Source organism: Martes martes, assembly GCF_963455335.1.
Source record: "Martes martes genome assembly, chromosome: 14".
NCBI classification, from domain to species: Eukaryota; Metazoa; Chordata; class Mammalia; order Carnivora; family Mustelidae; genus Martes; species Martes martes.
Window position 1 is genome coordinate 27,706,725 of NC_137902.1, and position 12,208 is coordinate 27,718,932.

Here is a 12,208-nt window from a genome sequence, read left to right on the forward strand (position 1 = left end):
AATAATGGATTCTGCACCAAAACAGTCATCACCCTAAAAGTCACTGGAAATATGTGTACATTTATATTGTGTAAATTATGCAAACGCTCTTTATGTAAAAATGAAAATATATTCATATGTAAACCTGATAATATCCCCCATTCTTCTTTAAGCTAGTTTTGTTAACTGTGGTCCAGCTTGAAATCTTTACAAGTCCTAGCCAATCTGAGGCTTTAGCCAGTCTGGGAAGAGCTGCTTTAGGTGCTAGGATTGGTTTTACATTTGTTGGGTTGAGGTGACTGGGACATTCAGAGATAAATATGGAGTAAAACTGAGAAGAGAATTTGGGGCGATTTGTGTGTTGCATCATTCCTCTATGTGAAGGAGATCAACCAATTTGCAAAACAAGAGCAAGAAAGACCAGGGGCTGAATTTGAAGAATGACTAGGGGCTGAATTTGAAGAATGATCACGTTTGGGGATGAAAAGAGGAACTGCCTCTTTTCATCCCCAACTGAAGGAGAGGAAACAGACAAGCAGTCAAAGAAAGTAAGACAGGCTTGTTTGATTTGTACTGCCCCTGTGGGAGGTAAGTTAGCTGTCCACCTGAGATGCTCCCGTTCTGTGTCCCCATTATCCTTGGAAGTGTCTAAGTCAGCTGACGGAGAAAGGGATACAACAATATGAAATGCCAAAGTAGCGACCTGTTTGATTTTCTCTCCTTTCCACTTTCCCTCTCTGCCTCTATCCAGCCTCTCATCTTCCCTGCGGCTTCCCAAAACGATTTAAGCCCCGCCCTTATGGGAGCCCAAAGACTTTCCTTCGCTACCGGCTTCCCTCGTCGCGTTTGGCCCGGCTCAGCCGCCGTGCTAAGGCCTTTGCGCATGTGCAGGGTCAACTGAGAGGAAGGTGAAGATGGCGGCGGCCAGGGCGCGGGTCCTGGGAGTCCGATGGCTGCAAAGGGCAACCCGGACCGTGGTGCCCTTGGGTGCACGGACAGGTCCGTGAGAACGGGCGAGGCTTGATTGTGGGGGTGCCTGAGGTTTGGTGTGTCGAGAGTTGTGGGGGCGGGTATCGCGGGTACTGCGGTGGCCGTGTCCGGCGAGGGGGCGGAGGTGGATGGAGTTAGTATACCCAGAAAAGAGGGGTTAAGAATCTTGTTGGTCCTTTGAAGCCCGGGCCGCCGCAGCCACCGCAGCTTAAAGCCTTCCGGGCGGCAGGAAGGAGAGGGTCTTTCCTGACCCGCCCTTTTCTGCTCTCTAGCTTCGCACATTACGAAGGACATGCTCCCGGGACCCTATCCCAAAACCCCGGAAGAACGGGCCGCTGCCGCCAAGAAATATAATATGCGGGTAGAAGACTACGAACCATACCCGGATGATGGCATGGGGTGAGATGCAGAATTTGCTCGCAGCTGGGTAGTGATGCGAGATGGCCAGCTGGGTTGGGTGGCTCGACTCCGACCATTTTCCCTGAACCTTCTCGTGACCCCTCAGAGTCAATGGTGTGGATGCCTTTCTCGGTGGAGGGAGGTGGGAGGTGATGGGTGAGCAGCTGCAGCCTAGAGGACTTCAATTTTCTCCTTGGCTCAGGCTGTTTCCTCAAATGAGGAAGCCGAGATTTTAATAGCTCCCTTGAGGACCCCTGAATAGCAGGAACTTTCCTTGGCTTCAACCGGAGTGCGAGGTTTCATTTAGATTGAGCATCTGCTGGGCTCAGGTGCTGTCATCCAGGCACGTGATCACGCTGGAGCTGGACTCCGGTCTTGAGAGCCTTATTTGTAGATAGGATACTCTGTGTTCGTGTGTATATGTCTCTTTTAAAAAATTTCTTTGCTGTTAGGGCTGTGGAGTTGAAGTAATTGTCAAGCAGATTAAACAGCCAGCTTCCCTACTCCAGTTGATGTTATCCACTCCCCCCCCTTACATAACATCCCTGCGGTTAATTATCTGAAGTGATTACGGTCACCCTCGTTTTCTTTCCTAGCATCACTCTTTCAGTAGTGGTTTTAGCAGCTCCTATTCTTCTTGTTTTCCAATCATTTTCTGTGACACATGACTAGTTGTCATCATTTCCTATGTCTCTTTGTTGTGGACAATAGTAGCCTTGGTAGCAGTCTATAAAAGTTGAAACTGGATTTGTTGGGGGGGAAACTCAGCTTATCAGGAAGTCCCATGAGGTGTTTGAAACATGGAGATGTATATTAACTCGGTGGTTGGGGAGCACATTTGCTATGAAGAGAATGCTTTCCTAAACTGAACCCCTTTTGTTTGTATACCAATTAGCTGGGTGACCTTGGGTTCAAACTAAACTTCAGTTTCATTTTCTGTCTAATGAGGGAATCTAAGTGATTGATTGTTAAATTCCCTTCCAGCTCTAACATTATAACATTGCATGACTGTTGTTGAAAGAAGGTAAGAAAAGCATGTATGTTATAACGTTTGAGAGTTTGACATGATCTTTTACTTACACTTTGGACTTCTGTGATTAGTTCTGTACTTAGTGACTATAAATTGAGATCTTAATTTGAAAGTGGGTTTCTCTGTCCTTAGGTGAGGCAGTTATCTGACACTTGGTTGCTCATCTCTTAACATGAGGGTACTTTGAATTGCCTGACTGATGCTGCTCAAAGCCCCTTCCAGAAGTTTTTCTGTCTCTCAGGTATGGCGACTACCCAAAGCTCCCTGACCGCTCACAGCAGGAGAGGGATCCGTGGTATAACTGGGACCACTCAGAACTGAGGTTGAACTGGGGTGAACCGGTAAGAGATGCATATCTCATTTGACCTTTCTTCCTTCTCCCTAATATCTTCGTGAGGATTCTTTCTTTAGCTTAAATGGCATTTTGCCATCTAAGTTTATGGTTTTATGCCTAAGAAAGCAAGATCCAGTGATCTGAGGTCTGAGGTTCCATGTGTGGTTCATGGGATGAGACTTCTGTAAATAATCAGAGCTCTGTACTTTGAAAATTATGAACTGCTATGCAGTCTTTGGTCAGCAGAACCTAGGCTTACCCATTTACTATGTGTGATTGTTAACTCAGACCTCTGTAGTAGAGTAGCTCACATTTGATTTGCAGAATATTGCCCTGGGGCAGTAGAGTGCCTTTATCAAACCTTGTATCAGGCTCTGATCACCTTTTTGCAGGAAGAGCAGAATTTGACATTGAACTGTTTTTCTGCCTCAGATACACTGGGACCTTGACATGTATATCAGGAACCGTGTGGACACATCCCCCACACCTGTTTCCTGGAATGTCATGTGTAAGCACCTCTTCAGCTTCGTGGCCTTCATGGTGTTCATGTTTTGGGTTGGGGAGACTTACCCCACCTACCAGCCTGTGGTGAGTATCTGAGAAGTGCTCTGGTAGGTACATTCACTTAGTGCTGTTTCCTGAGGGAATGAAGTCTCTGGAGTAGGGATCCAGCCAATACCACGCTTGGCTTCCTGTTAAAACCTGTATAAGTCCTCACCCGTTGACCTGGCACAAGTCTCAGAGCACTGCTCTATGCCTACTTTTTGGGTCAGTCTGAATGAGAAGAAACAGTTTGGGACTAGATGAGAAATGAGAGTGTGTAAGTCAACTAGTGTTCTAGAGTTGCCATTTGGGGACTTTACTTACCAATTATATTTTGGCAAGAGATCTTTCAAGGTAGAGTCAAGGAATCTGGAGGTGAAATCTTATTCTTTGCTGGAGGTGTGAAGGACACTAGGTCCTACAGGGTATGGAAGCAGTTGGTTTACTACGAGCACAGTTTTTCCTGGAGAGTGTAAAAGACGTGGAAAATATATTGTCTAGCTTTAAGGAAGTTTGATTTGTATAAGAAGAAGATACAGATAAATGACACAATGAGCAACATTTGAATGGAGATACAAGAACGTGGTGGCAGTTTTATGTATGTAGTGAATCTGTGTATTAAGGGGTATGTGGTCCTGTTGAAAAGAAGGATCATGCTAGATACTAAAAATATATATAGACTTTGGATAGTGGGCAGAAGCTGGAGGGAACATTTGGAGCAAGAGAAAATAGAATGAAGGAAGGAGAAGGAGAGTTAGTTAGCTGGAATGGAATAGGGGCATACAATATTCCTAGATAACTAGCTATATTGATTACCTAGAGAGCTGCTAAAAATTCAGACTCCTGGTTCAGTAGCTCCATGGTGGGGTTCTAGCATCAGTATTAACAAGTTCCCAGGTAATTTTCATGTTCTGGGAAATTAGGTGTTGAAATTGCCATGTTAAAAAAAAATATCTTGAGGTGAGTTGGTCATTTAGGTTGGGATGCTTTGACTGTGAAGTTAGGGATTTGGACTCAGTGTTATAGTAAGACATTCATTCAAATATTTATGAAGACCAACTATATACCAGATACAGATTGTGCTGGGGGTTGGGGATCCAGTGATGACTGGGTCTGCCTCTAGGCAGAAGGGAACTATGTTGAGTTTTTGAACAGAAATGACATGATGAAGGTTAGGATTTTAGGATGATTAATCTGGGAGTCGTCTACAGGGTAGATGGTACAGGAAGGAACTGAAAGCAGGAAGACTGTCGTGTTTTCAGTTGGCTGCTCAGTGCTACCTCTGCAGAGCTAATCAGTGTCCTGATGGTAGCTGGCATGTCAGTGTGCACTGACACGAGCCTTCCTACCAAGCCCCAGGGGCTCCAGGCTGGAGAGTGCACATAGGGCTGGTGTGAGCACTAACTTCACTTCAGGAGAGCAAGAAACACAGTGTGGCTCTTCCGTTTTTCAGTTCTGTAAGCACATCACCCTTTTCTCCTCCCCTTGAGCTGTGTTCTCTGACAGCTGTTTGTTGGTAAAGCCAGCAGCCCCTAAAGCACGTCCCAGCCATGTCTCCTCTGTGCTTTCCCCCACCGCTGCTCCTGCACGCCTCATTTGCTGGGCCACTTTAGTGGTGGAACCATTAGAGGCTGAGTGACTTAAAGGAGATTGAGTCTGTCTCGACCCCAGGAGAGAGTGGGATGGATGGATGCATCGTCTCATTTAGAAAGCACTTACCCTCCCTCCCTCCCTCCTTTTCTCTCTCCTTTTCTATCTCTCTCTCACACACACACACTCTCACGCACGCGCACACAGTGTAGGAACCACTTCTCTTACAATCTAGGCTTTCTCTCTGCCTTGGGCTGATTAGGGAAGAGGAGTGCAGTTCCTGCTGTTCCAGCCCAGCTGGGTCTGACCAAAGGCTACCTTGTACCCATTTACCATGTGTGATTTTTAACTCAGAGTGGGGTATAGCCAGATATTGGCTGCGATGTATGCTATCTTGCTGACCTGTGTTTTTTCCTTAGGGGCCAAAGCAGTATCCTTATAATAATCTGTACCTGGAACGAGGCGGCGATCCCACCAAAGAGCCTGAGCCAGTGGTTCATTATGAGATCTGAGGTGTCTTCATCAGCTTTGTGCCCCTGAACTGACTCTCTCATTTCTAGAGGTTTAACCTTAATGAAATCCCTAATAAAACTTAGTGCTGTGGTATCTGTGCCTCATTTCCGCAGGAATAGCACTACCGTGAGGACCTCATCCTTTTCCTTTTTTTTCTTTTTCTTTTTTTTTTTTTTTGTCTGTAGCCCATTCCCAACCCCTACCCTCTCTGAGATTAGAAAGATGGCAGGTGGGGGGAGTTACGCACAAGAAAATGGTAATTTGTTAATTTTTCTGGGACCACGAGGATATTTGAGAGTTCAGGTTATGCGGCAGGTGGTAAGGGTAGCTCCTTTTCCCATTTACAGGGTTAAGAAGAAGGAAGATATGTTCCTCAGTTCCCAAATTGGAACAAAAAGTATTTCCAATTAAAAAAAAACCTTTTTATAGTGGCTAGTTTTTTAAAAAATTGTACTTCAACATGTTTCAAGTATATTCCAGGATAAATAGTTGTTTTTGTACTCACCTGGGGCTGTGACAGTCTCTAATGTGTTTTCTGTTGTAAGAGTGTGGATTCCTTGAATCCACTTCTGAATCCTACATTTATGTATCCTGAATCCTACATTTATGAATTAGAGGACAGTTCAGTGAGTTATTCTGAACCTGTGCATGGCTTTTGCTCCTGTTTTTGAGGATTTATCTTAATGCTAAGTGAACCAACTCATTTTCTTTTTGTCCTTTGTCCCTTTGGTGACATTTTCTTAAAGTAACAGTCATGCTGCCTGAAAACCTGTCCCATAAAAAAAGCACACATTCAGTATGACCTATGAAAGCAGGTCCATCCAAGTTTGTTTTTGTCCAGACACTTAAAGGGACTTTTATGAGATCAGGGGGTGGGTACTAATACCAAAATGCCTCTACTTCAGTGTCTCCACTTGCTTTTTATCTGTCTTCATTTTCTGTCCTCAGTCACATTTGATAATATATTTAACAAACAAACATCTGTGTATATAATATATATAATAATTGTGTGATTATATATATATATGTGTGTGTGTGTGTGTGTGTATAAAATCAGACACTGATAGGTCCTGGGGATATAAAATTGGACAGGACAAAATAATTGCCTTTAAGTACTTACATAGAAGCTGAAACTGGCAGTTACAAAATAAAGTGAAAGAATTAAGAGATGTGTAAACAGAAGAGTGTACTTTTTTTTTTTTTGTCAGAGACAGCACAGGCAGGGGGAGCGGAAGACAGAGGGAGAAGCAGGCTACCCGCTAAGCAAGGAGACCGATGTGGGACTCGATCCCAGGACCCTGGGATCATGACCTGAGCCAAAGAAGACACTTAACCAACTAAGCCACCCAGGCGTCCCTAATTTTAATTTTTAAAAATTTTTTTAAATTTATTTTTTGGGGGAGCAGAGGGAGAGGGAGAGAGAATCTTTTTCTTTCTTTTTTTTTTTTTTAGATTATTTATTTATCAGACAGAGATCACAAGTAGGCAGAGAGGTAGACAGAGAGAGGAGGAAGCAGTCTCCCTGCGCAGCAGAGACTGCAATATGGGGCTCGATCCCAGGACCCTGGGATCATGGCCTAAGCCGAAGACAGAAGCTTTAAGCCACTGGGCCACCTAGGCGCCCCAAGATCTCAGGATCTCACATCCTGAGATCATGACCTGAGCCAAAATCAAGAGTCTTAACTGAGCCACCCAGGCACCCCTGTACTTTTCATTTTTTAAATTCTGTCCTGCTTGGAACTGACCTTATGCTTTTGGTCCAGATTTCTTCCAGAGCACTCCCATCATTGACATTTCTGCCTCATTCCCTAATTTGAGGTATATTCTAAGGTTCCATTTTCCACCCTGTTTACTTGCCCTCAGATCTAATCCACTGTTGTGGTGCTAAGATGCTCCAGGAATCCTCGGTAAGTACTTAATACACAGGAAGAGTGTGAATGGTCTTCTGTCCTGACTTCAAAACCTTCTAGTCCACCCAAAAAGGAAATCTAGGCTTGTGTCACAGTGATTTGGGGCTCAGTCATAAAATAACAACCAATTCACCATCTTTGGAGGTGTAGCCGGCAAAAACATGGTGGAACTTCCGCATTAAACCAAAGTTTTGAATCGCAGATAACAGGTCTAAGTTCTTAAGCTGCTGGCAGAACATTTTTATTTTTATTTGAGAATGCCGTAATTCCCTCAGTCAACATAAAAAAATCCATCTGATTTTTTTCACCTCCCTCTTCAACTGTTAACCTTCATCAGTCACAAGAGCCTGTCCAGTTTTCCTTTATTGTCACTGCCGCTATATTAATCCAGGCTGTCATCACCTGGGACCTGGATTGTTAGTCACCTAATTGGAGTCCCTCCAGCTCTGGTTTCTCTCCAAGGGAATCCATATTACTTGTCTCAAAATACAATACTCATCTTATTGCATCCCCACTCATAATTCTCAGTAACTACCGATTACCCACAGAGTTGAACTCGTATTCCCAAGCTGTATCCGGCCTCTTTAGTTCATGGTAAGGGAAATGCCAAGGGGCCCACTAGCTCGTTGGGTCCTTCCTTCTCTCTGAGATATCACCTATCTTGCTGTATGACCACCTGTCTCATGTTCCTGAAGCCCTCCAGGAAGCCCCTGGTCTACAATGCCAAGCCCCTTGCATGCCTGTACCTTTTCATTAGTCAAAAAACAATTCACAAAGCCAACAGCTTTTGGCCACCAGTTGGTGCTGGGCTGTAGTGCGTTGCTGTTATTTATGGCCTCGATTGCTATTTACCTTTTCAATTAGGATTCCACTGAGAGCTTCTGGAACTAGTACCAGGTCTTCTCCACTTCAACAAATAATGAATTAGTATTTTCCCTTTTCGCCGGGGGTGGGGGGGGGGTGCTGTTCCCGGAACCTGACTCAAATCGAGTAGGTCAGAATCGGTCATCGCAGGATCTGACCCACTGCTGCAGAACTGCGCAACCACAGGACAGGTGAGGGAGCCCGGAGCAAAAGCGAGAATCCTATGACCTCCTACGCGGGCCAGCCAGCTCCTCGACCCCGCGCTTTGCGCGCGCCGTGCCCTGACTGGACTACTTTTGGCCTTCGGCAGCCGCCGTCCGCAGCGCCCACTTGAGCCCATAGGCCCTCGGAGGAGACCGGCTCTGGCTGCGCCGCGCTACCCTGACCGGGGCTCCCCGTGCAGGTGGGTCTTGCCCACCTCTTTGGGGGTGGGGGCGCCCAGGAGTGCCGCCCGTCCTTCGGGAGAGAGTCGCGGGGGAGCCTGCCCCCAGCGGAGACCCCGGCCCGCGCCGCTCAGGGCCCCACGGCGCCCGCCCTCGGACTGGACCCGGCTCGGCTCCCTCGTGGCGGTGCTGCGGCCCGACGAGGGTCTCCCTTGAGGGCAGCCCTCGCGCCTTCCCGTGCGCCCCGGGCCTGGGCCTGGCCGGGTCGCTGCCGCCCGCCCTCCATCACTGCAGGAGTCCGTTCGGCTCTTGGTTGAAAGTAGTTTAAAAGCCCATCTTCCCAGTTTCCAGACCGTCGGGGATTTAACACCTCATGTGCGATTGAGTTTAGTTTGAACTAGTATAATGGTTAAAAGCACTGGGCTATGGGGGCTGATGTGGGTTCTCGTCTCGGCCCAGCCAGTTTTCTTCCCCGTAAAAATGGGGATCATATAGTACTTGCCACGGAGAGCCATTGGGAGACTTGAGATTTGCACGTTAAAAGAGTAGTGCTAAATACAGCTTCTACTTTTGTCAAGGGCTTTCCCCGGAACCGTGAAAATGGCTTTGACCAGCAGGTGGCGATGGTGACTATATGATGTGTTGTGCCGCAAGTCCGTACGTAACTGTGTTGCCTCAAGTGTTTAGAGGTCCCCTGAGAATCTTGGCTGAATTGGCAGCCTCAAACTTTCTTCAGGCTGGAAAGTACATTACAGATTGAGTAGTACTACCTGCTATTTTTCTAGGTTGAGACTAACCTGACGGTGGCTTCCTTAAGCAGGTCACAGCAGGTCCCAAGTCTCCTCCCTCAAGTTCAGTGTTACATTACAAACAAAACACTTGCCTGCCACTTTGCCAGCCTGTTGGGATGGCACCTTGAATATGCGTTAGAGTTGGATTGGAAACCACAGAATTAAAATGGATGTCTACCTTCATTCAACAGATAAGGTTACCAAGGGGAAAAAGATTGAGTCTGATTTTCATTGGATGGCTCACCTCTCCAAGGGGGTGAGAAGATGAGCCCAGAAAGGTGTGATAAGGAGCCAGTATGCAGAGAATGAAAGGAAGAACGTTCAAAGTATGGAAAACAATTTACAAAAGTTCTGAGGGGGGCGCCTGGGCTCAGTGGGTCCAGCTTCTGCCTTCAGCTCAGGTCATGATCCCAGGGTCCTGGGATTGAGCCCCGCATCAGGCTCTCTGCTCAGCAGGGAGCCTGCTTCCTCCTCTGTGCCTGCCTCTCTGCCTCCTTGTGATCTCTGTCAAATAAATAAATAATATCTTTTAAAAAAAAAAGCTCTGAGTTAGTATAAAGCTAGGAAAGGAAAAAAGGCTAATGTGGCTGCAGCACAATGAATAAGAGGGGAAAGTAGCAAGAGATGAGGTTGAAGTGGTAGGCTGGAGCCTTTGAGCAGGGTCATAAGGGGTTTGAGTGCAATTTTATTCTGAGTGCAGTAGAAGTCATTGAAAGATTTTAAGCATGGAATGCCAAAATCCTCTTTGATTTTAAAGATTTTATTTTATTTGACAGAGAGAGACAGCAAGAGAGGGAACACAAGCAGCATGAGAGGGAGAGGGAGCAGCAGACTCCCTGTGGAGCAGGGAACCTGATGTGGGGCTCAATCCCAGGACTCTGGGATCACCGCCTGAGTGGAAGGCAGATGCTTAATGACTGAGGCACCCAGGCGCCCCCCTTTTTTATTTTAAAAGTTCACTTCCACTGCTATGTAGAGAGTTAATTGGGTGATGGTAGAGTGAAGATGACCGGTTGGAGGATTATTGCAGTAATCCAGGTGGAAGATGATGGTATATTCAAAGAGTGTGGTGGTGATGGAGATGGAGAGAAGTAAACAGATTAAGATATAATTTTGGAAGTGAAATCAAAAAGACTTAATGATGAATTAGAAGGGAATAAGGGAGAAGGAGGAATTGGGGATTTTCAGGTTTTCTGGTTGAGCAATTGGGTGGATAGTGGTACTAGTTACTGAGATGAAGAAAACTGGAGGAAGGACAGATTTGGGGAGAGGAGATGTTGGAATAGAGAAATCTGTTTTAGACAGACTAACTTAGGTATCATTGCTATATCCAAATGGAAATGTTTGATTAACAACTTATATATAAGAACTTGGAGCTCAGAAGAGAAATTTGTGTTGGTGGTATGAATTTGGGGGTCATCAGCATATGGATGATATATAAAGCCAAGGGAATAGATGAGGTCACTGAGATATTATCTGATCTGATAATTATCACCATTGGGCTTGTGGCAGCCACTGTGTTTGGATATCTTTTTGGGGTAAATGCATTAGATTTCCGTAATTGGGTAAGTGAACTGTCCTTGCAGAGCTACAGATGATTATGTGTGTGTTACCCCCTATTGCCCTGAAATCCCCTTTCCATGGTGGGGAGAGAGAAACAAGATCTCGTGTCTGCAGGTACTCCTTGGATCTGACCCTTAAGTTTGCAGGTTTCTATTTTCAGTGGACTGAGAGCCATGTCAGTTTTCTGCCCCACACAGGACCGACCATGAAGCTAAAGGAACTTGAACGGCCAGCTGTCCAAGCGTGGAGCCCAGCCAGCCAGTACCCTGTGTATCTGGCCACAGGTATGATTATATTGTGCACTATGATCTGCTGAAAGTACATAAGTCAAGGGAAGACTTAATATCCAGAATTCCTTACTGAGCTTCAGAGAAAGCTTTAGAGTCATGGAAAGGTGGGGTTTGCTCGCAGCATAAGCAAAAGGACATTAAGTGTTTGGAGTACCTCGGGGCAGCCTTGAACTTTGGCTCAAGCCTGGGCACCTCCTGTTTTCTTCCTTTCCTTGGAATTACCATTTGGAAAAGGGTATTCGCAGTCCTCTCCTGTTCTTCTGCCTCTCCACTCCCCAGCCATTTATACCCCAAATCCATGCATGTATTTTTGCTTATATGCTGCCTCTTCCTAACTTTTCTTGTGCCTAGGAACATCTGCCCAGCAGCTAGATGCCTCCTTTAGCACAAATGGCACATTGGAAATCTTTGAGGTTGATTTCAGGGACCCCTCTTTGGACTTGAAACACAAGGGAGTCCTTTCTGCCTCAAGCAGGTACTATGTCTTAATTGTTGATGGGTGTGTGGAACAGATCCTGATATAGACCCTGTTGAGGAATCTTGGTAGTAATGTGTACTTCTCAGAGCTCATGAGGAGATACGTGAGGGGAGAAGTTAACCCTGGGTTTATTTTGCAAGAGGATTTTTTAAAACACCCACTTGCACCTTTTTGGTCAGCAGCGGCAGCGTCGGGCAGAATCAGGTGATAGAGGGCACCTGGCTTAGATGGTTGAGTGTCTGCCTTCAGCTCAGGTCATGATCCCAGGGTCCTGGGATCGAATCCTGTGTTGGGCTTCCTGCTCGGCGGGGAGCCTGCTTCTCCCTCTCCCTCTACTGCTCCCCCTGCTTGTGCTCTTTCACTTCTCTCTCTCTTTTTTTTCTTAAAAAAAAAAAAAAAAAAAAAGAATCAGGTGATAGAGACGCCTCACGCAGAGCTGGACCCATAAGTACCTGATCTCTCTCTGAGCCCAGAGATGTTGGCTCCTTGAGAAGATAACCTTACACAGTATCTCCTTTTCTGCCAGTGGAAGGAGAATGAGTGAGCCTCTC

The 12,208-nt window shown here is 46.1% G+C and overlaps 2 protein-coding genes across 2 annotated transcripts in view; both read left to right on the top strand.

Annotated features, from left to right (window-relative positions):
• Positions 1-767: 767 nt before the first annotated feature.
• NDUFB8 (NADH:ubiquinone oxidoreductase subunit B8) lies at positions 768-5,471 on the top strand. Its single transcript, XM_080822321.1, has 5 exons — positions 768-978; positions 1,242-1,368; positions 2,640-2,739; positions 3,165-3,320; positions 5,285-5,471. Exons 1-5 carry the CDS (start codon positions 894-896, stop codon positions 5,375-5,377), a joined length of 561 nt encoding a protein of 186 aa, XP_080678447.1. The 5' UTR covers positions 768-893; the 3' UTR covers positions 5,378-5,471.
• A 3,027-nt stretch (positions 5,472-8,498) lies between these two features.
• Positions 8,499-12,208, top strand: part of SEC31B (SEC31 homolog B, COPII coat complex component) — a 29,947-nt gene continuing 26,237 nt past the window's right edge. Inside the window, exons 1-3 of the mRNA XM_080823255.1 lie at positions 8,499-8,555; positions 11,087-11,173; positions 11,531-11,654. Coding sequence (XP_080679381.1) covers positions 11,095-11,173; positions 11,531-11,654 — 203 coding nt within the window. The 5' untranslated portion in view covers positions 8,499-8,555; positions 11,087-11,094. The remainder of the gene's footprint in view (positions 8,556-11,086; positions 11,174-11,530; positions 11,655-12,208) is intronic.

Bases quoted from the DNA above. Each gene is read 5' to 3' on its own strand.
- NDUFB8 (XM_080822321.1), top strand. From the start codon at position 894: ATGGCGGCGGCCAGGGCGCGGGTCCTGGGAGTCCGATGGCTGCAAAGG. The intron at 979-1,241 runs GTCCGTGAGAAC...TCTGCTCTCTAG, and splicing joins GCCCTTGGGTGCACGGACAG to CTTCGCACATTACGAAGGAC. The intron at 3,321-5,284 runs GTGAGTATCTGA...TTTTTTCCTTAG, and splicing joins ACCCCACCTACCAGCCTGTG to GGGCCAAAGCAGTATCCTTA.